This window comes from Bactrocera dorsalis, chromosome 2 (genome assembly GCF_023373825.1).
Source record: "Bactrocera dorsalis isolate Fly_Bdor chromosome 2, ASM2337382v1, whole genome shotgun sequence".
In the NCBI taxonomy this organism is placed as follows: domain Eukaryota; kingdom Metazoa; phylum Arthropoda; class Insecta; order Diptera; family Tephritidae; genus Bactrocera; species Bactrocera dorsalis.
Window position 1 is genome coordinate 80,444,275 of NC_064304.1, and position 26,031 is coordinate 80,470,305.

Below are 26,031 nucleotides of genomic sequence, written 5' to 3' on the forward strand. Positions count from 1 at the left end.
AAAAAAAAATTATTAATTGTATTATTGGTTCTTTATTTCTTCGTATTTTTTCTTTGTAACTGCATTCTAAGAAATAGTTTTAATAAAAATAATCGGTTCTTCAGGGATTTCTATTTCGAGTTTTCGATATAGTATACTAGATGAATTGAATTTCATTAAATCCAAAGTAGAAAGTTCAACGTTTTTTTTGGAAAACGGTTTTCAAATCTACGCCAGTATGGATGAGTTAAAAAAAAAGAACTTTACTGCGTTTATTTAAGAAAAGTATTTAAAAAAATGGAAACTGGGTAAAAAAATATTTTATTTATATTTAAACTATCTATTTATTCATTTAATTTGTCCAAATACATAGGAAGGTGAAAAATTGGATGGCGTGATAGGGCTGATTAAAAATAAAATTAATGAACCGTGGGAAGTGTTTCGAATATAAAGAGCCGATACCATCTACTATTCCTAGGAATATAATTTTTAATAAAATTAAATGTTTGAAACTTTTCACTCTTCTTCAGTCATTTGTGTTTCATCTACTAAGAAGACATTGAGAAAACGCTCTTTAATGAAATCCAAAATACCTCTTAATCAAACGAAAGTAAGTTCGAATCCGCCAAAAAATATTTTTTAAAATCCATTTAATTGTCAATAAAACTTTGACTTACTTGGTGGTAGAAAGTTACAATCATTTGTGGGATCACGAAGACTTTTTCTTATGCACAGTACATCAGTTTTGGCCCCAACAGTTTAGTCATCGTAGTTTAAATCAAAACTAATGCTCATTTTAATAATCATTCACATTTTCGTGAACAAGAGCTTAACTGAATTGTTTTGATTTTTCGTTTAAACATTTTCAGCTGTTTAATTATACTAGTTTGCAGGCATTTCGCGAGTGTGATGTTAGAGGCTGTTTCTTATTAATTTTGAATTGCTAAAACCAAAAAATAAAAAAACATGTAGGATTTTTCGTGCTGTCTTCAAGAGTTTAAAGGTCAAACCACCACCATTTACTAAAATAGCTGTACTTTTGAATTCAAATTCGAAATCTGGACACCTCAAAAATCCCAATTTTTCCTACAGATCTTCATTTTTAGGTTGACAACACCAATGAAACTTCGACAGTAAATAGTTGAGCTTCATAATACCGAAAAAGAGTTGGGTTGTATGAAGTTGAATTGCAAGTAACCGGAACGGACACGAATTTTTATTCGGCCGAGTACTGTGCCCGGCACCATTTTCTGCCACTATAATAACAATATTTGCAATATCAGTGCAATTTAAATAATTTTTATGAATGTATAGGTTAGTAAGAACACATTTTAGTCGTTAATTATGCTTTTTAAAACTAAGCTAGAACACTTTATTCTAAGATATTTTTTCTCAACAATGTGCATAGTGTCAATTAGTTTTTCAAGATACTTTAGTTTGAATTTTTCTACTATAGTTCAAAAAGGATAAAGACACATTTACTACATACTACTGTTATTTCAATATTATTTTTGACATATTAATTAAAGCTAATTAATTTCATATTCAGCGAGTTCAAAAACTTTCTCTCTTTATATCTTCAAGTCGGATTGTTAAATATTATATAACCATTTACGGTTCCCCTGCTTCGTTAGATATTTTTGCTTCTGTTTGTGTAACTGTTAAGAAGGTAAATCTATCCTTACATATCATATGCCAATTCAGAATTTGGGATTTTGGTTGTATTAAAATACCCAACTTTTGTTAATTTTAGTTTTTTCTTTTAATAAATTCTTTCGTTTTTTTTTAAAGCATTCGGGAGTAGGCTTTGCCTGAATTCCTTCATAAACATTTACTCTTCCACACATACTCTAACGTTTAGTGTTCAGGAATGGAAGCATGAGTAAACGAACTTCACCAGCTAGTCATATATTGTACATACATAAATATCATATATTTTTACTTAATTTTAAGGTTATGTAAAGTTTTAGTAAAATGTTCAAAATATTAATTTTTTCTATATTTTAAGATTAAAGCATTTCACGGTCTTCTTGTTGTACCAATTGAAGTTTTTAATTTATTTCCTAGGAGTTGTATATGAAATAAGATAGTGAATTCAAAAAGTAGTTTAAGTACTTGTTGCGATGATATGCAATGACAACAAATTATTAATTTAATGTATCAGAAACGTAATTTTCAGCTGCAATCAAATTAAACGAATGCCTATTAGTAGCATTAATTCTTAGTAGAATCAATACCTTGTCGCGTATATTTTTCTTGTCTTGAGTCTGTGTTCAAGGCAAATTCGGTTGTGCAGCGATTTCAAATGTCTAAAGAAGTCAAAAATGGTAAATATGTAGAGATGCAATTATATATGGCGTTCTAAAATAAAGTAATTAATAAATCGTCCAAAATTCAGAAGACTTTTTAGTCATTGGTGGAGATTCAAAGTTTTTACAAAGAACGGTTATAAGTTTTCTTGTGAAATATTATATATTTTGATTTATTTTAATGTTATTAACATAGTGTTCATGTTTGAACTTTTCAAGCTTACGTGTAACTACCGGAATACTTATTACAAAATGTATACATAAATGGTTTGGACATTTTAATTTCAATAAACGAAATCTTCAATTAGAGTTGCATTGCAGTTGACTTCAAAATTCCTTATACAAGCTTCTTAGTACAGAGAACGAGTTTGGAATGCACGTTAATTAATTTTATCTATATATTGTAAATTCATATGTGTTTTTAGTGACTTATTCGAATATAACAATTTAGCATTGCGATTTTTACACACATCACTAAAATATGTATATATAAATATATTACTTTTGTTGTTAGAAGTTTTTTTTACAATCAATAAATTTCATAATAAGTTCCCTCTTTCATGATTTCTTCATTAAAGCCATAGTTCATCGAAAAGAAACCCGTTTCGAGTTCCTTTTTTGTATTTGTTAATGCATTTCTGGGTTTTCAGCTTGCGAAAATATACACTTTCAATAACGGATATAAAATATATGTTGAGTTATATTTGCATTATTACTGACATTTACGCAAGCTGTCGTACGGTGTATAATATGACAATAATTATTTTTAATAAATTTAGTTATAAAAAAGTACGTTTGTTGTCGCTTGAGTTCACTGCTTCAGTTTCGAAACGAATAAACATACATATGTTCGTGGTAAGGGATATTGCCTATTTTCAATAAAAGTTTGTAGGTAAATATTTCGAGTGTCAAATTCATTTGCATTTCATACTTTATCGATCTTAAGCTAATAACTACGCATACGAAAAATTATTGAATTAACTTTTTCTTAGTATCGACTACTCAATTAAAATACTTTACATTTCACTTAATGCACAATAATAATTATGATTTTTTATTATATACGAATGCACTACTAAATGTTTGTTGTGTACAAGGTTAAAGAACTAAAACTAAATAAACATATTGTTTCTTTCTTCATTCAAAAGGAATTCAATTTCACATTCGTCTGCTTCTTCGGTTAAATATTTACTCTGCGTTTATTTATTACATAATATTATAAATTATTGCCTTGCTTAGCAAATTCGTTTTTTTATTGTTATTATTGGTTTTCTTTTACTTAAGCATATTCTAGTGTTGTGTACATTTGTTGGTGTATGAGTGGTGTTAGGGGCTTGTAAGTCAGTGTACAGCGTCGATGTCTCGTTGTGCTCGTGAGATTTTCAGTTTGTCTTTAGGCGTGTTGTCCTCTCCCGATTCTAAGGCAAACATTTTCATTTTCTCTTTGAACGACAATTTCTCTGGGACAGCTTCGGTACTGCGTTGCTGCTGTTGCTGCTGTTTTTCGGCAAGTCGTCGTTGGCGGGGATCCCTTTAGAATTGGGAGACCGTTTAGATATTTTTTTATTCGATATATAATTAGAGTTTAGCATTTACCTGTATACTTCTTGTGCCCCAATAACACCTGGAGTGGATTGCACTGTTGTATTCCAGAGAATAGAATCCGGTGAAGTTGGCATTGCTTCTAAGACCGTGTTGTCGAACATACGCGCGCGATGCTACAATGAAAATATTTTTTTTGCGAATTAGAACCAATTTTGGTTTAGGAGGAGTCATTGATTCCAAATCACTTACGTTCCTATCCTCTAGTATGGCATCCAGGTCTAGAGGCATTTGGTTGTCGACATTTGTTGCGTACATGTCGGAAGACGACCCTGTGCCGCTTGCTCCATACAACTGCGAACCGCCCGTGTAGTTGTTCTCCTCGTCATGGAATGAGACACGCTTATTATCCCGCAACAACATGTTGCTACTGGTGCTGCTGCTCAGGTAGCCTGATGGCGACAGTTCCGGTGTGGAAATTTGAGTCATATTGTTGCTGGTCACCGCCGTGCTGTTCGCAGCCACTGCTGATGTGGGCGAATTCAAGCTGTTGTTGTTGTTATTATTATTATTGATTATAGCATTGTTATTCATCATATTAGCCTTCTTCACCAAGTTCTGATTCTGATTGAGCAAATCAGCGGAATTGCTTGTGGCGGTCTTTAGTAGTCCGATGGAAGAGTTGCGTAATTTTTGTTGTGACATTATGAGATACGAGCTGTTCCGTTCTGGTGGTGGAGGCGGTGGAACTGCTGAATTGTCTACACTGGCATTGTGTGGTGGAGAGGTGCCAGCGCCCGAGGTGGATGCGAGGCCGCCAGTAGAACCTAGGCTATTTACTGACAATTGCGAAATATCCTTGGCCAAACTTGAAATGGGGTGCTCAGTTTGTAAATGTCTATCGTCTGCGAAACTCGTGGATTTTTGCGATTTGGATGGCGATGATGGTGCCGTACCGTTGCCGCTATCATAACGGTTGTTCTTCAAAATACTTTTAGGTTGCACCACGGTTGTCGCATTGCCTCCAACCGGTGGGGGTGGATTGTTCGGCAAAGGTGGTGGCTGTTGTTGTTGTTGAACCGGTGCCACATCTGATCCACCAGCTGCTGAATTGCGCGCTGATGATAACGGCGATGCGTCTAAAGATCCGGAGGCGCTATTAGAACCACCTACTACATTGTCGGAGAGGGTTGAATTTTTAATTTCTGTTTGTCTGAAAATCACCAGCGGATTTTGTAAAGAGCTTGTTTGTAGGCGGTAAGCTTCTTGCAAATTTTCTTTTTCATACGAAGTTTCACTCTCATCCTCATGTTCTTCTACCTCCTGCGCGCGCCTTTCAAAATCACGTTCCAGAATTAAAGTCTTTAACTGTTCTTCTTGTTGCGGTGTTCTTTGTGGTAAGGACGAGAGTTCGGCTATTTGTTGCTCTCGCCATTGACGTATATGCTCCCGTCGAATTTCAACCTCCTTTTCACGCTCCTCACGTTCCCACGGATTGGTACCCATGAAGTTTTTCTGGTTTTGTGCCGCTACTGTGGATGACACTGGCACATAACCACCTTTGGGTGGATCTATGGAGCTGGCAACATAATTCATGCCCGGTGTTATCTGCTGCGTGGGTTTGAAAAGTGGATGTGTCGCTGTTGGCGGCAGTGGAGGTTTATCCTCAAGGCTCTGCTGGTACGTCGGATGGTGCTGCTGATGACCTTGTTGTTGTTGTAGTTGGTGCTGCATATACTGCTGTTGTTGCAAGCGATTTGGGTGTGGTTTCGGTGCTGTGGGAGGCAGTTGTTGGGCCTGCTGCTGTTGCTTCATCGGGGACACTTGTTGCATGCTACCCGGTTTCGGCGGCAACGATACAAAGTTTTGCTGTTGCATTGGGTTGGGCGAATGTTGCGCACCTTCACCGCCAGCCTGCGACATTAACTCGTGACGTGGATTGCGACGAAGTGTTTGACCAGCTGGTGAGTGCTGCTGCTGCTGTTGTTGTTGTTGATGCGGCTGTGGCATAAAAGTATCAGCTCCGCCGCCATTTTGATACGCAATACCTGTGTCCACTCCGCTCATATTTACATTCTGCATGCTCTGACTGGCTGACATGTGTTGTTGTTGGTATAAACCACTGATGTTCGGCATTGACGGCGCCATCATTTGTTGCATACGCAGGCTATGCTGATTTTGCATATCGCGATTGAAATTTTGTGTGCTTCTCGATCGGTTTCCCATCGTCAATGAGGAATGTGGCGGCATTTGTGACAAATGATGTTGTTGTTGTTGCTGCTGCTGCTGGTACTGCTGAAGGGTGGCTGCTGTCATGTTGCCACTGTTCAAATTGCTGCTGCTTGCACTCATATTGTGTGGGTGGTGCATAAATTGCTGTTGTTGTTGTGCTGCCAAGCTCTGTTGCAGTTGATTGTTGTTTGTCGATGGCACTGTGTTGGCATTGTGATAATATGCGGACGCTGGGCGGGTCGGTGGCATGTTGTTAGACCCTGTTGGGGAAGTTATTGATGAGTGTTGCAGTTGCTGTTGTTGTTGCGATGTAAATGCTGGGTGGTGCATTGACGTGGTTCCATTTGCTGGTGACAGTATTGGATTTGGTCCGTTGTTGGAGGAGTTTCCATTGTGGGTGCTCATTGCGGAATGAAGCGACATTGACGGTCTGAATGAGGCAGAAATGTGAAGCAAAACAAAATATTATTAAAGTGTAAAGACTATATGTGCATACAAGCCTGTAAAAACGAATGCTATCACATATAGAAATATACATCAACATCTTTGAGTACATAAATATGCATTGGAATCTCAGGTCTATTACAAATTACTCTTCTGACTAACCCCATAACTAGTTCCTCAAGTAAAAAAGTTGTGTTCCGTTTTTTAATATATTTTTTTTAAGAAAGAATAAATATAGCACCCTGAATAGCGTTTGGAAAAACGTTAATTACCTTTAGTCCAACTTCTTAAAGAACGGAGAAAGGGAAGAATTGCACTACTTCGATTTACCTAGTTTCTACGACCGGTTGAAAACATTTCCAAAATAAATTTGAGGATGTTGTTAAGGAATTAAATTTGTGTACGTTTTAATTATGAAGATACAAAGATGTGGCAGTCGTAGCAATGGAATGATATCTAAACAGTTCAATAAATTTAGGTAAGTGCCCATTAAGAGAAACTCCATTTGTCTAAATGAAAATGCAAGTGACGAAAAAGTAAAGTTCTTGGCTCCAAGTTGATCTTATTATACCCGGAATAGAGTATATTAAGTATGTATATAATATAAAATTATATATAAATAATCAGCATGAAGAGCTGAGTCGGTCTAGCCAAGTCCGTCTGTCTTTATATATAGGTGAACTGGTTCCTTAGTTTTTGAGATATCGAATTGAAATTTTGCACACGTCCTTTTCTACTCAAGAAGCTGCTCATTTGTAAGAACCGCCGATATCGGACCACTATTAGATATAGAAGCCATACAAACGGACCTATTAAATTCAATTTCTTGTATGTCTTTTTATTTGTGAAGGGTGTTATAGATGCAACAGAAGTTAACTTTTTTTTTGGTAATATTTAAAAACGATGTAATAAGCTACATTTTGTGAAATATTCTGAAAAATAAATATTTTCAGTATAGATATGTATAACATGTTCTCAATTTACTTAATCACAAATCAATAATGACTGCGATTCGAGTTATGACAGACATTTGGACCACGGCTTTCACTTTCAAAAGCTGGAAGAAAATTAATGACAGATCGTGTCGTGTGTGACTTTCCTTGCTTTGCTTGACAATCCATACTTTGTGAGAATCCACGTTTTGCTTTTCGAGGTGTTGTTTGCCAAAGCGTTAAAAAATGAAAGTTGCCCAAAACTCTGCTTTGCATTATTGGATGATATATTATTATATATCACCAAACGTTAAAGAGAAGCAAATCGAACAGACTATACCAGTTATTCAAAGAGGCGGGCTGCACTTCCGATGCTTTTTCCATGCCAACAAACGTAACCCCTTAATTTCGAACAGTATGCAAGTCTTACGCTTTCAATAACCTACTGAAAGTTTTAAAGTTCTTAAATTCTATAAATCGAAATATTTGTATTTTAATTTTCATTCTAATTTGTCATATGAGACCATCACAATATTAAAACAAGTCTGAAGTATGCGAAACAAATCTTGAATCGTGTTCTTTAGTGAGTCAAATAAAACTACTTGGCTTAAGTGCTGCCGCTGCCGGTCAATGTGCATATGAACCTCCAAATTAAACCACCAACTAGGTGCATAAAATATTGTGAGATCATGTAATGCAATAAAGTGTTTCTTCATTAATCAAGACATGACTTTGAAACTCTCTGTTATTGAGTCCGTTGCATTTCTAGCAGCTTTGTGTATATACAAATTATGTAGTACGTGAATGTAAAAGTATGTACATATGTATGTATGTGCAACACAGTAAGAAAATATTAGTATTGTATACAAGGTGAACAAGAATATATATTTATTGAATCGAATCGCTCTTTTTCGAACTCAGCTCGATCAGTGATGCTTTAAATCAAGCAGACCTCAAGTTGTAACTGTTGTATTGAGATATTTTTCGGATTTAAAATCGTACTGAGTTTAATTGAGTTGAATTGGGAAGTCTCACCTTTCGGCTAAAATCGGTTGACTTTGATTTTGTGCACGGTAAACGCTTAAGTTCTGATAGAAGCCCTGCTCGTTGTTGTTTAGGCTGTTGACGCCGCCAGTGAAGTTGCTGTTGGGATTGGTGATGAGGCTGTGGGTGCTGCGTGATTTCGAAGCATTCATGGCTAAACGATAGAGAACACTTATTAAATGCTTGCGTATTTTAGAAGTTTGTAACTATGACTAATAATGTATATTTATAATCAAATGAAAATTTTGTAAAATAAGTAACTTTTTTTTATTTTATATTAAAAAAGGTAAATGTGTTAATTTTGACTTACAAATAGTACCACTTCCGGTGTGATGGTGTAGTGCTGGTACTGATTTACTATTTGATAAATGATTATTGGGTATGAGAGGGCCAACATTTTTGGAATCGGCTACGCCCATTCTTGAAAGGTCACGTTCAGACATGCGGCGGTTACCTGTGATTGCATGAGGCGTACGATTGAGCCGACGACGACAGCGAGGTTATATGTACATTCCGCACAAACAATTTCATAATGGTTTAATTAGGGGCAAACGCCACAGCAGCGAGCGTGCATCGGAACCAATTAAGTAAGCAATCATTTATAATTTTCGATTTTGGTGGTGCATGGAGTGGTGTGTTATGCGGATGTTGTTATGGGCGAATATTAGATATGAAAAGGAAACAAGTGGATTATTAAAATTTTGAGATTTGCAATTAGTTGTACAAAAGCTTGAGAGGTGCATTTACAGTTATACTATATGTATGTGATATAAAAAAGTCGTGCAAATGTGGCATTTCTAAATAAATAAATACAAGAAAGAATTTACACAAATAAAAAGAAAGGTTTAAATCAGTGTTATATGCAAGATTATTCAAAAGTGTTTGATCAAGGTGGCTTCTTTTATTTGAGCCAGTCCTTAATGTACGTCCGTTCAAACATATTGACTCAAAATACGAATGAAAAAAATATTAAATTAAATAAAAGTTATAGTTAAGTCCTACAAATGAATCAATCAAAGAATCATCAAGAAACCTCTACAGAGTGTAAGGATATTTGTATACCAATGGGATGCCAATCCGAGTGTTGCCAATATAAATGTTGTTTTGATCGGTATTTAATGGCTTTAACTAAAGAATAAATAAAAATAATTTTTGGATCTTTCTTCAAGTAGGCATCCAATTGGTACGTACGAAAGCAAAAACTACGTTTCTAACAGGTCAATGTCGTCACCACCTTTAGTCACTAAGTGGTCAGCTTTCAACGGCTGCATCATCAACTTCGTCTTCCGATAATTCCTTATTTGATAGTGTCGTTGAGTGTGGACAATGTATATATTCAGTTGTCGCAGTTGTTGATGTAGTGGCAGCGGTGCTTTTACCTGCTTTCAAGTCCAGCGTTAAAGAGAGCTTCGTTCCATCGGAATTCCGATGCTCTTTTTGATTACGCTTCACCGTACGCACTGTGTTACCCTTCGCAGTGGACATAACGCTGTGCTGTCGCTTCAACTGGCTTTGTGTGGTTTTGGGGCAACTGTCGTAGCATTTGAAAGAAGGAGTCGTTGGGCCTATTGATGATTTGGCATTTTCTGGGGTGGTTTCGTTAGGGTCTGAGATATTTGAAACGATTTTTTTCTTACAATTGGCACAACAAGGACAATCACAGGTAAAAGTGGTGCTAATGGATAGCTCTGATTCTGGTGTTAGTAACGTTGGTGCAGAAATTACATTTGTAGGTGCATTAGATTCTGAGTTGTTTTGAGTATTAATATTAATATTTTCGGTAATTCGTTGTTTGGTTTCGTTTTCAAAATTATTTCGAAAAGAACTATCTTGTAAATTTATTTGGTAATCTTTGCCACTACTGCCATGCAAACTCCATTCCTTTAGCTGCTGTAAAATGTCAAATTGCTCTTGTTTGCTGAGGTTCTTCTTCGTCTTGCAGGGCGATGTAGCAGCTTTGGGTGGATATAAATACGATGCTGATTTCGAAAAAGCGTTGGACAAGCCAGAATAGGCTTCTCTGGGGTGTCCAGTGGCATCAAATGTTTGGTTACGTTCGAAAAATGCAGTCATCTCACGCACTTTCCCCTCTCCAAACGGTTTACTGAACTTGTGTAGGTGATCCACCTCATTCTTTTGTGAATTCAACTCTCGACCTTGAGAAACGGTAAGTGTGGTGGTGTGAATATGGCATGTTGGGGATGTATCCATATCGGTGTTGTCTGGACAATTTGGGAAATGTATGTTTGCATGGCTATGTGAACGCACTGGACAGTAGTTATGGACAGTTTCAGAGGAACTTTCAATTTCGCATACACTAGGAACTTTTATAGTAACAACTGTGTTGGTTTTGGCTGCTGTCGTTGGATTACCGCCCGTTCTTAGATGGAATGGTATATCAGAAGTGCGGGAAACGGAAACGGGCTTTGAATTTGAAACAGAAGTGTTTGTGATATTTACAAGATTGGTGGGATTGTGCAATGGGGCAGACCTTTTGCTTATGTTGGTGCGCTGTTGGTTACCGCTGAGTCCGCCACCGGAGGTAGCACGAATGGCATTTAATTCTCGCTTAGGTCGTATGGTGGTCGTTATTAGTGTTGGCGTTGTTGTTGCACTACTTATATTTAAATCATTAATGGGTTTAGTTATCAATGGCATTTTTTCAATGGACTCATTTGAAGAGCGGTTGCTGTTGGAACCGCTGCCGGAGTTAGTGCTGGTTGCTATGCTACCGGAGGTCGAACGATGCGAGTTCAGTTCTCGTCTTATTTTTTGTATTAAGGGTATACGCTCTCGCTCGTTTTTGTCTAACGACTCAGAGGAAGCACGATTACTATCAATGCCTGCACGCGCGAATTTACTTATGGCGTCGTGCGTATGGAATTTGCGGTTAATGCCCGTTCCGCGATCCAGTGAAATGCTGTCACGTCTCCGTGCTTTCGTCTCTTCCAAATCGAAACTTACTGTCTTGCGGTAACCAGGAGCATTGCGTCGTACATTACTTATGATGCCAGGCGGTGGTTTCGGTACCCGTTCTAGTCGTTGAAGTAGCTGCGATTGTTGAACTTCTTTTGGAACTGGTACATAAGTGGGCACATCTTCAGTGGGTGAACCATCATCAATAAATGGAATGTCATCTGAATCGGCTACTGAAGCTATGCCGTCTTCATTGAGTGGTTGATGAGCCTCAGTATAGGATAAGTTTGCGAATGAATCGTTGGAGGATCGTTTCTGGGCGTTTTCTGGATCTGGATCAGGATCCGTGTACTCCTCTATGTATATTGACGGCGGCGGTGTGCTAGTGTTCACTGTACTATTGGTGCGTTGGCGCACTGGACTGTTATGAAAATAATTATTGTTATTTTGGACGTTGTTCAAATTGTTCTCATTAGAGAGATAAAGGCTGCTGACCGATCGTGCAATTGGGCGCGTGTCGCGATAACGTGGGTCGATGTGTAGTTGGTGACCCCTAGCACAAAGTTCCTCCTGCAGCGAGGATGCGCTCAAGCGGCGCATGGGTGGGGATGATGAACGCACGTAAACTAAAGATTCACGTCGACTGCGGTTTAGACTGTCGTCGGAAGCCGAAGCGAAGTAGCGATTATTGTACATCGAGTGGCGGCGCTGGTCGTGGTACACCGCCGTAGATGCCGAAGCTGTCGGCTCTGATTAGTTTTACGGTTTGTTATGTTAGACATTATTAATTTTGTTGAAATGTTGCGAAAATTGTTTTTTTTTTGTAATTGGCAGCATGTAAGGGAGTAGTTTAGTAAAAAAGCCATTAGCATTCATTGTTATTGATAACGTTATAGCGAATTACGTATTTACTGGCATGTGTTTTAAACTAAGTTCATAGCAGATAACTAACTCATTTCATTAATATTACGGATATTATAAGCCACGCAACTATATTTATACCTTGACTAGGTTATAAACATGAAGTACATCTCCTGGACTTACCGCGCGCTATGACCGGGCTTGGTTGTTGTAGTAAAGTGGCTAAACCGTGATAAATGGCGCCTTGTTTAGCCACCTCCAAAGTGACTATAGGACCAGTGCGAACCAGGTAATCAGCCGCTCTGGAAAATGCGATGATTAGAAACGAGTTTAAAACTTTGAAATAAAATCCTTACTTTTCTTGAGTTATGCCAATCAAGCTCTGGCCGTCAACGCGTAAGAGCTGATCTCCTGCTTGCAAACGACCGTCGGCATCAGCCGCGCCGCCAGGCACAACACTCTTGATATATATGCCTAAACGCTCCTGGCCTGCGCCTTTCGCTGCTACTATTGACAAGCCCATGCCGTTGGCGTTCTTGTGCAGCTTTATTACCTGTACCTCAGGTTGCGGCAATTTATTGGACATGGCGCTTGAAGAACGGGCCTAAAGTGGTTGCACAAAAAATTTTAATAGTTGCATAAATAAGTTTTCCTAATTTATAGAAAAATTACATTGAATTGGTGCATGTAGACAGTCCACAAACCAATTGAAGTTGGCTGCGCAGCCAGTCGACACATGCCTTGTTGTTGTAGTGGATTCAAAAAATCCACCAAACCGGACGGAATGCCACGTACAACATCACAACTAAAGCCATCATCGGGTAACAGCAAAGCTAAATGCAATTCTGGCGATTCTTCCAAGCGCACCTCTCGACCGTCCGAACGCGTAAGCTCGTCCGCCACCGACTCGGCCATTCTTATTGCAGTATCTACTAAATTTCTTGGTATCTTTTCTTGCTGCAGCAATGCAGACATTTGCAAAGAGTTCAAACGGAAGCAGGAACAAGCCAATTGTTGTATCTCTTCCACGGACGATTTGGGTGCTTGGAGAAACTGTGCACACTGGTTGATCTTTGCCAGGTGACAGTCAGCCGCCAGTTCCAGTCCTTGACGTTCAGCCCATAACTCCAAAAGTTGGAGGCGTTCTGACATAACCTTCCCCCATTCCGCTGTGCACATGTGAGAATTGGCCACAATCTGAAAGCACATAAGCCATACCGTGATTAATTATTTTACGGCAATTCTTTGTTAAAACATGCTTTAATCTTATATACAATTTATTATAAATAAAAATGGGGTCAACAAACTTTCATTGCTCACCGTATTAAAGCAAATCACGTTGATGTAATGGAAAAGCTGGCTAAAAAGTTGAATTGTTAGTGCAGCATTAACGCGGCAACGGCGCAGCAAAGCCATTGCGGATCCCAGTACAGTGAGTACTAGTCCCGCAGCCGAGTCGTGATCGATGGTTTCCGAGAGAAACTGATTCAAGGTCTGCGACAATTCCAAACGGAAACAATTCACCAAATTTCGAAACGCAGTTTGCACGCTCTCGGCTAGTACTTCTTGAGCTTGAACGCTAAACGCACTAATATGACGATCCGATTTCAGGAAGTGTAAGAACTCCGAGCTATTGGCCATCCAAAAAGCCAGAATGCGTGGATCCGAATATTGTTCCTGTACAACGGTGTAAATCAAATTGGCCACATGATGCAGAAATATTGTCAATTTGTGGGCTCGTTCTGTGGGCTGTAGTTCGGGACGATAGTGGGTCGATGCACGATATCTAAAGCAATAATAAGTCGTTAATTACGCGTTTATTTCTAGACTTATACATAATTTGAGAACATGTGATAGATATAGCACTTTTTGCTTCTTTGATTCCAAGAAGGCATTTCAACTTCGCCATTATTAATGAGAAAATGTTTCTCGCACTCTATTATAGATTTCTATACTATTACTTACTGTTATTTAACATACTTGACAATTTTCTGGTAATTTTCTTTTATGGTGTATATTCAGTGCACTCTAAATCCCCATAAGGATCTCGTGAACTCAAATGAAGTAGTAAATTTAAGCGAGAATTGAATTGAAAGCACATAGATGCGAATACATATGAATTACTACACATTTACTGGGCACAAACGCTACACACAGAAGCCCATTTAAAGTTAGTGCCTTCACAAGTCAATTCATGCAGAAAATTGTATTGAAAATAATACTCTTAAAAAGTATGTACTGTTTTACCTGGCACATAAATACAGAGAGTACACTGGCGCCAGCTTGAAATGCGGCGCATTCACATCCAATTCGCCTATGATGTGTCTAAGGAATAATTCCTGATGAGTTTCAGGAAATTCTAAGACGGCGGGTAGAATTGCCTCCTGGCCTTGATTCTCCGAACTACCGGTCATTTTCGGGGATCTGTGAAGAGAATATGTAAACACAAATCTTAAACTTTATGTTGTTGTATAACGTATTTACATTCTATTAAAACGAAATGATTGTTTATTAAAATTATGATTTGGCAACGAATGTGGTTTTAGCACTTTGGTTTAAAAGAAAATTTCAAAACAAAACGGAACTGAAATTATGAGAGCAACACAAACATATATATTAACGGTAAATTTAGCTGTTACTGATTGGAAAAAAAGAATGTATGTGTTTATTTTTATGCCTCTTGAAAATTCGAGTTCTGTCGATTTCAGCTTTTTTGCTTGAATAAACTCCGTATTTTGCTGGCTATTCCAAAATTTGAAAAAGAGAATTGAAAAGCTTTTATCTTAAATTTGTTAAAATAGCTAGTAATCAAATTACCTTTCTTGGCTATTGGAGCCGCCCGACTTTAAGCTTGAAATGGATTTGGTTTCATTTTCCAAATTACCCTCAATACTTTGGCCGTCGAAGGCCGCGCTGCTAGTGTGACTGAGAGGATCAGCTGAGCGCATTTTGTTTTCTTCTTGATCCCGCATACCTAACGATTGTTCTGTGACGCTCATACCTCCACCTCCGCTGCCATTTCCGCTATTGTTGCTGGTGCCACCACTTTCGTTCTTGTTTGCCTAGTGATTCGGTAGAAATTTTCATTTCATATTTCGCATTTTGAATTTCATTCTTGCATACTTACTGAGTTTAATGCGCCGTCATCATCGTTCCAGGAGCCGGGCGAAGTTGGTGAACGACTGTGAATTGCAATTGTTGCACATTTGTTGTTGCCGTTGTTGGGCGTAAGTTCGAACGATTTTATACCAGCAAGTTTTACATGTATATGTGTGTGTGTTAATTTAAGTGATTGAGTGAAGTGGGAGTTGATATTAAAAAGAATGTGCGAGGTCGTAGAAGTTTAGTGGGAAAACAACAATAAAAAATTCAAAAATATGTTTCAAAGGTATCACAAATAAGTTAAAAACATATAAAATAAAATAAAACAACATATGAAAAAGAACAAATTAAAGCGACCATTCGTAGGCTTACAAAGTTCATTAAATGTTTAAGGAATGCACACAACATTAAACATCAACAATGAATTCACACAATACTTTTTACAAAAGGCAAAAAGAGTAAAATTTCACATTGGACGCACTAACCTTTCGTAAAGACAGGCTGAGTCCAGCTGTGATTGCGACAAAGCGAGGTTGTAGCGTCCGTCGGTTGGTGAGTCCAAAAATCTGTATGAGGCCACACGTCCAAACATCACGACAGAGCCGTTCTAAAAGAAAAATAAAAACAATAACAATAACCAGTCTCAATTAAATACTTTCTTAGGGTTCGTATTATCGAAGATAATAGGTTAAATGCTAAGCGGAGAAATTAATTACATTCAAATATGAGAAAGGCTGCATGGCGCACAGCTTCCGATATTCACCAATTCACATTTCAGACTAAATGAGGGGCGTTCAAGCTCACATCATCGCGAACGCCAGTCGCTCGTGTTGTTGCATCAACAATTCGACAGGTCAACAAAAGTAAAGCGAAGCACAAAACGGAATCGAATAAGCATAATTTGAATGCGACTTACAAACGCACGCAGCCGCGCATACATAAGCACACATTGTGATGCAAGTCACACACACATTTGTACACATTAATGAAACTAGCTAATAAACGCCCCTTTTATATTAACTTTATTTTACGAATCAGTAAATTGGTCCCCATAATCAAACTTTTAATTTGTGTAAAACAGTTCGCTATTTATGCACACACTCTCACACATATGCACAAATGTAAGCAATTGCTAATGTTTTGTTTTATAACATGCGACTAAGTCTCATGTCATGTTTGCCGATGTTTGATTGTGTTTTTAAAGCTTCACAGCATCGAAAATTTACTCTCCAAGCCAAATTAAGCAAAAATACAAAGGAATTAGCACAATTTACACGTCAACTTTTTAACTGAAATCAAGACAATGGCATTCCTACATATACATATATGCACGTACGTATGTGATTACGTGCGGTATTAGGGGTATGACTCTTTCATATTTGGGAGCACGGCATGCGTTAAATTTCAATGAAAAACTTAAAAAGCAAAAGGAAGATTAAAATGCCAACCTTCTAGTGGACACACGACGGTGTTTTGAGGGTCACGGACGTCGCGGAAAATAATTTTATTTCAATTTCAGAAGTATTTACAGAGTAAGATCAGTATCTATTAACAATTTGTTGTATGAAAATTTTTTCTGTAGAAAATCTTCCTCCCGCCCATAAAAATTTTCTGTATCCACTGCTGTTGTACATATGTATGTATCTGGATACATATAAGATTAAATGACCAAATGAAAGTCTAAATTCAACAGAAAACGATTTGCCTGCACAATGTAAAAAGTGATAAATTTGGTAACTAACACTCGGTGAATGGTAGGTTTTTGTCAAATTGTCATTTCGTTTATTGATAATTGAGATACATATGTATGTATTTGCAACGAGAGGCTCTCCGCAACGTAAAAAATTAAAGTTCTTCCAATTAGTGTAATAATATAATAGGTTAATAGGCTATACCAATGTGACACTTTCAAAATATTTTTTTTTTTTGCTTTTTCAATAGTTTATATTTTCAAACATATTCTGTAAAATCGGCAAGATCGTATCTTGAATCGTTTTTGGATGGCAGCGTTCTAAAGAGCGACCGCTCGCAGTAACAAATATATCGTCACCTGAAATGCAAAATAACGTAACAACATTTTACAGTGGCATGAATGAAACACGAAATAAAATGGAACATGAGTGAAACAAAATTTTAATATTGGTTAAAACTGGTTTATATCTGACCGCAGAACCTGAAATTGTTGAACATATATAATATTATGTGTGTAATTTGAAGTAGTGAAGTGTAATCAAAAAGACACTCAATTTCGGATTTTTTGATGATACGTTGTTTTGCATTTCAGGTGACGATAAATAAATTAAATTTTAAACGCGTTTTCTCGAAACGACATTTCAACAATTCAATTGAGTACTTTCTTTTAAAAAACTTTACGAAAACCGCCTAATTTTTCATGCGTTACACTGGTTTAGCCCCTTAAATTAGTGGGAAACAAAAACAAAAAAAGCTATACTTTATTAAACAATCGGAAAGTTTCTCAGTAGAGTGGATTGGGTTTTTGCAGTTGTCATAAGGAAATCCTGACAGAAATCGAAAAACCAACCCATATGCAGAATATAAAAAATTCAAAACAGCGAGGACAGTTTATTCTTGAAAAAAATCTCCTTAATTGAACTACAATTATTTAAATTTACTTTACTAAATACTTCCTCATACTATTTGTTACTATTTCTAAAAAATAACGGGTGGGCCATCTAACGTTTTAAATTTGAATTATCTATATTTCGACATTGGAAACGTCAAATACCATTCGGAAAGTGACAGATATTCAGTAAAAAATCTAAAATTTACGAAATGGGGCAGAAGATCGTTTGACTGAGGATGGTCAATTTTACCGAAAAATCATCTTTTCGGACGAGGCTCATTTCCACCTCAATGGTTACGTTAACAAGCTGAATTGTCGCATTTGGGGCACAGAAAACCCGCACGTAATCGTCGAGAAGCCAATGCACCCAGCACGAATCACTGTATGGTGCGGATTTTGGTCTGGTGGAATCATCGGCCCATTTTTCTTCGAAAATGTAGAAGCAACCGCCGTAACCAAATTGAAGAGGAAGACTTGGACAATATTTGGTTCCAGCAGGACGGCGCTACGTGCCATACAGCAAACGGTACACTTAATCTTTTACGCCCTATCTTCGAAATTTAAAATTTTATATGGCCCACCCTAATTTATTTTGTGAAAAAGAAACATTAAAGTAACGAATGAAAAAATTAGATACAAATGACTTTTAATAAAATTAAAACCATTTTTAAGAGACAATAGTGTACAACATTCTCATTGATATAAAGCTTCAGGACTTGCTGGAATTGGGGTTCGAATTGGTGTTCGGAGAAACCATTTTTGTTTTATTCTCCGTGTTTTTAACTTTATTTAGCTTATATTCAATATGAAAATCTTTTTCACTATTTTTTTTGCACAGTAAATGTAGTATTATGTAATTGCCGAATTACTTAAAATTATTATTCAATTCGAGAGCGTGTTGGAAAGATTCATAGCTATCGTATAGCGACTAAAGAATTTTTAGGTAGCTAGCGCGGAGATAAGTGAACAGGGGAAACCAAAATTATCATAATTCATATATGGGGGCTAGAACGATATGGAGTGAGTTTGTTATGTAATTTTAAATTTTTGACGTCATTGCTTAGAAATACTAAATCCAACTTGATTATTTTTAGTTTTTAATAATAACCGGTAGGTAAACCAAACTAAAATATTATTATATTAAGAATGTAATTTTGAAATATTTCACGATTCTCTAAATACGTAAGTCGTTTAAGCTCTTATTGAAGCGATTGCAATCATTAGCCCTTTCAGCCCCGAAGTTGCTTATAAGCAACTTCTATATATGTTTGACATCGTTTAAAAAGTCAAATACACAAAAACTTCTTTAAAATACACATCTTATAGATCAACTTCATGATCATGATTAACCCTTTTAGCCCCAAAGTTGCTTATAAGCAACTTCTATATATGTTTGACATCATTTAAAAAGTCCTTTGGGGCTGAAAGGGTTAGAACTACAATCTAATAGGAGATGAGAATGGTGTAGTGCACCTATTCTCGTACAATATAACGAACTGCACTTTATTCTTATGTTCGTATATTTGAAGTGCTACTCACATGCAAAATTGTTGGTTGTGTTATGTGGTGGCCATTGACAAAGGTTAATGCATCAGTGTGCAATGGCGTCACTGTGCAAACACCCTCCAGTAGTGAAATCAGACAATGGCGGGCTTGTATCGATGGACCAAACAACTGCAACGAGTTCGTGTTTGCAGAACCAACCTGTTAAAAAAAAAAGTATAGTATTTAGACAAAAGCATATTAACACCGAGAGTGTTGAAAAAACTTACCTCGATTGGGTCACTCCCCAATTTAATGCGACGTCCTCCATCTCCGCTATGTGTGACTTCCACCAAGACTGCACCCTCTCGATCGCTGGCTATGCTGTTGGCGCCATTTGAAGCACCTAGCGGTTTTTTCTTGCGTCGACGTGGTTGAGAGTCCGCCGGACGCCGCCTCACGTGGAACATAATAGAACCTGTAAAGAGAGAAGGATCGGTCTTATTCAATATGTTTCATACTGACTATTTAATTCCAACTATGAACAAGAAAATAGCATAAAGCAGTGCCTATTACGAGTTAAATTCATTTCTGATCAGCGCCAAATCTTATTAGCAACTTTTTGCTTTGATTGCTTGTAGAGACTAAGTTAAATACTATAGAATTCCACTTGTTTGAATTACAAAGTAATATTAGCGTCAATTAGATAGACAAAAATATCTCCGACAGCTTCAATATATCACAACTCGGAAGAAAATTGCACATCTAATTTTCCGGCAATATTTAGGTTTGTATCTAATGTAAAAGTATGTATCAGGTGTCATTACTTTACATTGTTGTACGTCGCATTTAAACTGATATTTGTAAGCTGCATGAGTAAGTGCTTTACATATGTATCTAGTGTGTCAAAATAAGAACTGTTATAGTATTTGTTGAAACATTTGTTTCCTTTCATTTCGACTTCACTTACACATCACTTACAAAATATCCGTTATATTCGATTGCTGTCAACAGCAATAAGCACACTGGCTACTGAAGCGTCTCGGGTGAAATGCTAGACAATTCACAATTCGCAACTTTTCTCAGTTTGGGCAAATGTTTAACAAACCGTGAAATATGAGAACATTTTATGTGAGTCTCTGTGCCTTTTTATTTTGCGCTTGTTTGTGGTTCAACAATTTCGCAAATATTGACGAATATTTACTCAAATGCATTTTTTATCTATATTCACTTATAAATTTACATGTTGTATGTACAATGTGACAAAAAAGTCCTCGGAAATTGTAATTTAACTAAATCCCCGGGTATATGATATTTAAAAAAATGTATTTTGTTAAATTTTAGGAGTGTCCTATTTTATTACTATGGCAAATATGGACGAGTACTGTTAACCAGTTTGTTTCCAGCAGTTGCCTAAGTCTGTACGTCCCAACAAAGATTTTTGAAAAATTTTGTATTTATAACTAAGTTTTCTGTGCGGATTCGTTGCGAATGTGGGCAAAGGCTGATTTGGTGATTCAGTTTTATCAAAAACACAAACCTACGAATATGTAGTACCAAGTCTTTAAAGACGGTCGAGAGTTCTTTGAAGACATGCCCCGTTCTGGACTACCTTCAACTAATGCAAATATTAAAAAAGTGTAGGATATGTTGCATGAAAATCATCAGATAAGTGTTAGAGAGCTAGACATCTCTCTCGAGTCCGTTCGAATGATTTTGGGTATGAAACGTATTCTTGCTCGACTCATCCCGATAAAACGTTATATTTTTTCAAAAAGAGTACCTTAAACAGGTCTCTTTGACATGCTTGATCGTTGAATACCATCGATCAACCATCGTATTCAACAGATTTGGTTCTGTGTGATGTTTTCTTGTTCCCCAAACTGAAATTGCCGCTCCGTGGAACCCGTTTTCAGTCGATTGAAGAGATAAAGGAAACATCGCTAAAGGAGCTGAAGACTTGTGCTTATGAAAGGTGTTTCGAGGACTGGACGAATCGTTGGCATAAGTGTATTACATCTGGCAGGACTTACTTTTAAGGCGACAAAATAAATATCGATGAATAATTAAATATTTTGCGTTTTATTAACAATTTTCAGGTACTTTCTTTGTCACAATGTATGTAAGTGTTTTCATATTTTATTTGAGCGTAAGACCAGCGTTTATTTGATTATGTGGGTCATCGTGTCTGAAGACATTTTTTGAGATCTTCATATATTTTATTTGCTCTTTTTCTTCATACAGATTCAGAAATCCAACTGACAAAACTATTCTAAACAAAGCCACAAAGAAGCTAAAAGAAAAGCTTTTAGCTGATTTCAAAAATAAATCGATTTCCGAATATACTGTGAGTTTAAATTATAGAAATAATGAAGACCATAAGATAAGATATGGAATGCTACAAAATACATAAAACGGCCTAAAAAAAAGAAATGTACCTATCAAAGACAGTAACAACGTTTGGTGTAGAACAGATAAAAGTAAAGCAAATGCATTTAGTAAATACCTTGAAACAACTTTCACTCCTTTTAATAACAGTGGCAGGAACAATGATGGTGAAATATTAGAATTCCTTGACATTGCATGTCAAATGTCTTTACCACTGAAGCTTATTACACCCGCGGAAATACGTACTGAAATCGAGAAATTGTCTAACAAGAAAGCCCCAGGATATGACAAAATTGATGCCAAAGTAGCTAAATGCTTACCAAAAAAGGAATTATGTTGCTTACACTTACATATGTATATATAATTCCATTTTAAGGCTTAACCATTTCCCTACTCAGTGGAAGTGTGCTGAAATTGTGTTGGTGCCTAAACCAGCTAAATCAGAGAACGAAATCACTTCATATAGACCGATCAGTTTGTTGTCACTATTCTCCAAAATATTTTTGCGCAGAGGATTGCCAATACTAAAAGAGAATAAGGTGATACCTGAACACCAATTTGGGTTTCGTCGATACCATGGTACTCCCGAACAATGCCACCGTGTAATTAATCACATTATTGATGCTTTAGAACGTAAAGAATATTGTTCAGCTGCATTTTTAGACATACAACAAGCATTTGATAAAGTTTGGCATCAAGGTCTACTATATAAATTAAAAAAAGTATTTTCCTCTCAAGTTTATCTAATTCTCAAGTCTTATTTAACAAGCAGGTCGTTTTATGTTAAAATAAATGACGAAACGTCTGACATAAAATACATAAATGCAGGAGTACCACAGGGAAGCGTTCTTGGCCCTGTACTATACACCATCTTTACATCTGACATTCCTGAAACTGAAAATGTATTAATTGCTACTTATGCTGATGATACTGCTCTATTGTCGTTAAGCCAGACGCCAATTGAAGCAACTAATTTAGTGCAAAGAGAATTGATCAAGATACAGACTTGGTTAGATTGCTGGAAAATGAAAGCAAACATGATTAAATCCGTACATGTTTTATTTACATTAAGGAGAAGCGACTGCCCTCCATTGCTTTTAAATGGCAATACTATTCCTAAAAGTGATAGCGTTAAATACCTCGGCATGCACTTGGACAAACGATTAACTTGGAAACAGCACACACAAGCCAAAAATAAACAATTAAAAATAAAAACCAAACAACTTTATTGGATACTTGGACGTACATCGCAGTTACATCTTGAAAATAAATTACTATTATATAAATCTAAACTAAAACCTATGTATATGGACATACGGTGTGCAACTTTGGGGCACTGCTTGTAATTTAAATATAGAAATTCTACAAAGATACCAACCGAAAACTCTAAGATTAATTACAAATGCGCCTTGGTTCATAACAAATAAAGCCATTCATTCTGACCTGAATATACCTTTTGTTAAAGATGAAATTAAAAGATTTAGTTCAGCATATTTGCACAGGATAAGTTATCATGACAATCCTTTGGCAGTCATGTTATTATATGATAGTAATGAAACTATTAGACTTAAAAGACATCATGTTCTAGATCTCCCATTTAAGAATTAAGTTAATGTTTAATTACGTATGTTACTATGATTTTAAATGTATAATTAAAATTTTTTATATAAACTTTTGTATTTAGAACATATTGAGATCAAAAATATAAGTCAAATTATGGTTTTGTTATCAAATTTGCTTATTTTTTACTAAAATAGATTTTTATGGTGTGTTTCGAAAATATCGGGAATTTTTAAGTGTTACGACGATTGAACACCTCATATTTATGAAACAAACTTATTCTCTTACGACATACGAATAAATATGGTCACAAAAAGGATTATTAACTGTGCAAAGGTCCACGAAGCTTGGCTCGTAAATCACGTGGAAATATATTCTGCAAACAGATGGCCTCTTACGTCGACTAAAATGTGTTAAGCCGATCTTGAAGTGAGCCCTTGTAAATATTCTGGTATTTAGGATAATATAATATTGCATGTTCTGAAATATATAAAGTGTTTGTTCACCTTAAGTCTGAATTCCTGACGTATTATAGAGCTTGGCCAAAGGCTCTAAGAACAGTATTTTGGGATGTTTGCAAAATCTAATGCGGACATTTAAAGTTAGCTTTTGACAATGCGTCTCACGCAAGTGTATGAAAAGGACCCTAAACCTTGGCGGCAGAGAGTTCGAGATGACAAATGCGGCCGAATATTTGACAATGATCAAATCCACAAAAGCACTCATGGTGTGCAATCGCTTGGCCGCTATATCCTGGGGCTGTAAGAATCATCTGATGGATCCTGGAGACCAATTGTTACACATGTGGCATGGGCATTGAATATTTTTGTAGGACTTCATCATCGAATTGCAAAGACTTGGCTGCATCTGTTTAAAGGAGGCCATGAATACAATGCGGGCAGCAGCACTAATAGTCATTCACACCGCTCCACTTCATTCAAACAGCTAAACACACAAACACAGTGATTCAAATGACAGCAGAAAGATATGGAAGAGGGAAGGTGATCTCGCCTCAAGAAATAAAGGCCTCCATGCTTGACGTATTACTAAGGGATACACTGACGGCTGGAAAACGCGAAAAGGCATTGGTTCAGGCATCGCAGGACCGACAAAAGTCCCATACCTATGGAACAATTTCCGATCATTTTCCAAGCAAAAGTCTTTGCTATAAATCGCAGTGTAGAGATAAATCTCCAACGCAAATACCGAAATGAAAGTCAAGTGGTTTTTAAAGTGGTCCGAACTTACGAGATTACATCGTTTTTGGAGCAGGGATGTAAAAAACGTCTGAACAACCTATTAGTTTGTAAGCAAGTGCCTCTCATATAGATTTCAGTTACAGCTTACTCGCTCAGTTAAGGTGGTATTCTGGTCTAGGATTTTGAAAAAATCGATTTTTTTTGTTGCCTATTTTGAAATTTCAAAAATATGACCTTGGAAGGATTTTTCAAAACTCGACTTATTTTCGGAGATACAGCCGATTTTGTGACGTGGCGTCCGTGTTCACTAGAATTGTCTCCTAAACTTTGAACGCGTTTTTCTCGTAACTACTTTTTTTGAGGTGGTTGACATGATATCTCAAGTTCTACTGAACCGATTCCTTTGAAATTTGATATATATCTTCTTTATACAATGCCCTATCGTGTCTGCTTTGGATTTCCAAAAATTTTGATTTGAAGTATTTTTATAAAATTCGAAAAGGTCGAAAAAATCGGGTCGAATTTTTTTTTTTTTCAATTCGACGCCTTTGTTTTTTTTTTTTGGAAAATGGTCAACCCGATAACGACATCCTTACTAATGAAGAATTTTCTTGTTTTTTGGTTTTAGGTCTCTACAGGGGTTGAAATAACGTCAACCAGGACGCACCGTTTGTTTTGAAGCCCCTCCACCGGCCCGTATCTCGACGAATTTTGGTTTTATTTCTTGCAATTTTTTTTTATATTATTAAAATGTCAATAAAAAACATATAAAAAATGGATAGTAAAAATGTTTTTCATTTTTTTTATCTTAGTTTAAAAAATGCCTAAAATTCATGCGTCTAGACCAGAATACCTTAAGGCCTATACCACTAAGGAGCAAATCACATCCAGACAAAGTTGTTAAGGGATGTGAACATCATCACTAGGATTAAGAGTATAATTACTCTTCCGAGAGACAAATTCCGGCTACTTGGGCTATTCTGTAGGAGGCTCAAAAACCACCTGTTAACATGGGCTATCATGTACAAACTGCCGGCTTTGCGACATAGAGCCGGCAATTCCCGGTCAGTTGATTGTAGACTGCACAGCGGTCTGCAGATAGCAGGCTCTTGGATTTGTGTACGCGAATATGTATCACATTGCCTTAATAGCACGCTGCATGTTACTGGAATTTATCAGAGTGCTGAAGCTATGTGAACCGTGTGAATCGTGATGCATTTAATGTATATCTATCTATCTAAGGGCATTAATAACCGACAATAAAAAAATTCGGCAAAACAATTGAAGTTCCTTAGAGTCTGTAATACAACAAGTCTGTAATGGCAACAAGTGTCTATGCTTAGACGACGGCGACACTGTTCGAATACAAACCCAAGTGTATATGTAGAAAGGTAAGTGCATATATTCAATCGATAAATCATAACCAAAACAACATTTCATGTGGGCGAAGAAAGTCG

At 36.8% G+C, this 26,031-nt stretch overlaps 1 protein-coding gene and 2 long non-coding RNA genes across 10 annotated transcripts in view; 1 reads left to right on the forward strand and 2 right to left on the reverse strand.

Annotated features, from left to right (window-relative positions):
• LOC125776542 (uncharacterized) overlaps positions 1-26,031 on the reverse strand; it is a 148,338-nt gene that overhangs the window by 84,790 nt on the left and 37,517 nt on the right. The window lies entirely within an intron of this gene.
• On the forward strand, positions 148-25,312 carry LOC125776543 (uncharacterized). Its single transcript, XR_007421797.1, has 2 exons — positions 148-287; positions 25,203-25,312. It is a non-coding gene; the product is annotated as an uncharacterized LOC125776543 (long non-coding RNA).
• The window catches only part of LOC105226625 (afadin), a 61,778-nt gene continuing 38,172 nt past the window's right edge, over positions 2,426-26,031 (reverse strand). For 4 of the 8 annotated variants that reach the window (XM_019990419.3, XM_011205595.4, XM_011205598.4 and 1 more), the window contains 15 exons: positions 19,718-19,905; positions 19,485-19,649; positions 15,847-15,968; positions 15,387-15,441; positions 15,077-15,321; positions 14,507-14,683; positions 13,580-14,045; positions 12,932-13,456; positions 12,616-12,863; positions 12,443-12,561; positions 8,793-8,936; positions 8,474-8,636; positions 4,083-6,492; positions 3,885-4,006; positions 2,426-3,819 (listed from right to left, as the gene is read on the reverse strand). In XM_019990419.3, coding sequence (XP_019845978.2) covers positions 3,630-3,819; positions 3,885-4,006; positions 4,083-6,492; positions 8,474-8,636; positions 8,793-8,936; positions 12,443-12,561; positions 12,616-12,863; positions 12,932-13,456; positions 13,580-14,045; positions 14,507-14,683; positions 15,077-15,321; positions 15,387-15,441; positions 15,847-15,968; positions 19,485-19,649; positions 19,718-19,905 — 5,339 coding nt within the window. In that variant the 3' untranslated portion in view covers positions 2,426-3,629. Of the gene's footprint in view, positions 3,820-3,884; positions 4,007-4,082; positions 6,493-8,473; positions 8,637-8,792; positions 8,937-12,442; positions 12,562-12,615; positions 12,864-12,931; positions 13,457-13,579; positions 14,046-14,506; positions 14,684-15,076; positions 15,322-15,386; positions 15,442-15,846; positions 15,969-19,484; positions 19,650-19,717; positions 19,906-20,003; positions 20,032-20,110; positions 20,131-26,031 lie in introns of those variants that run through there. The other 4 variants (XM_049449154.1, XM_011205599.4, XM_011205596.4 and 1 more) reach the window with 4 other exon arrangements.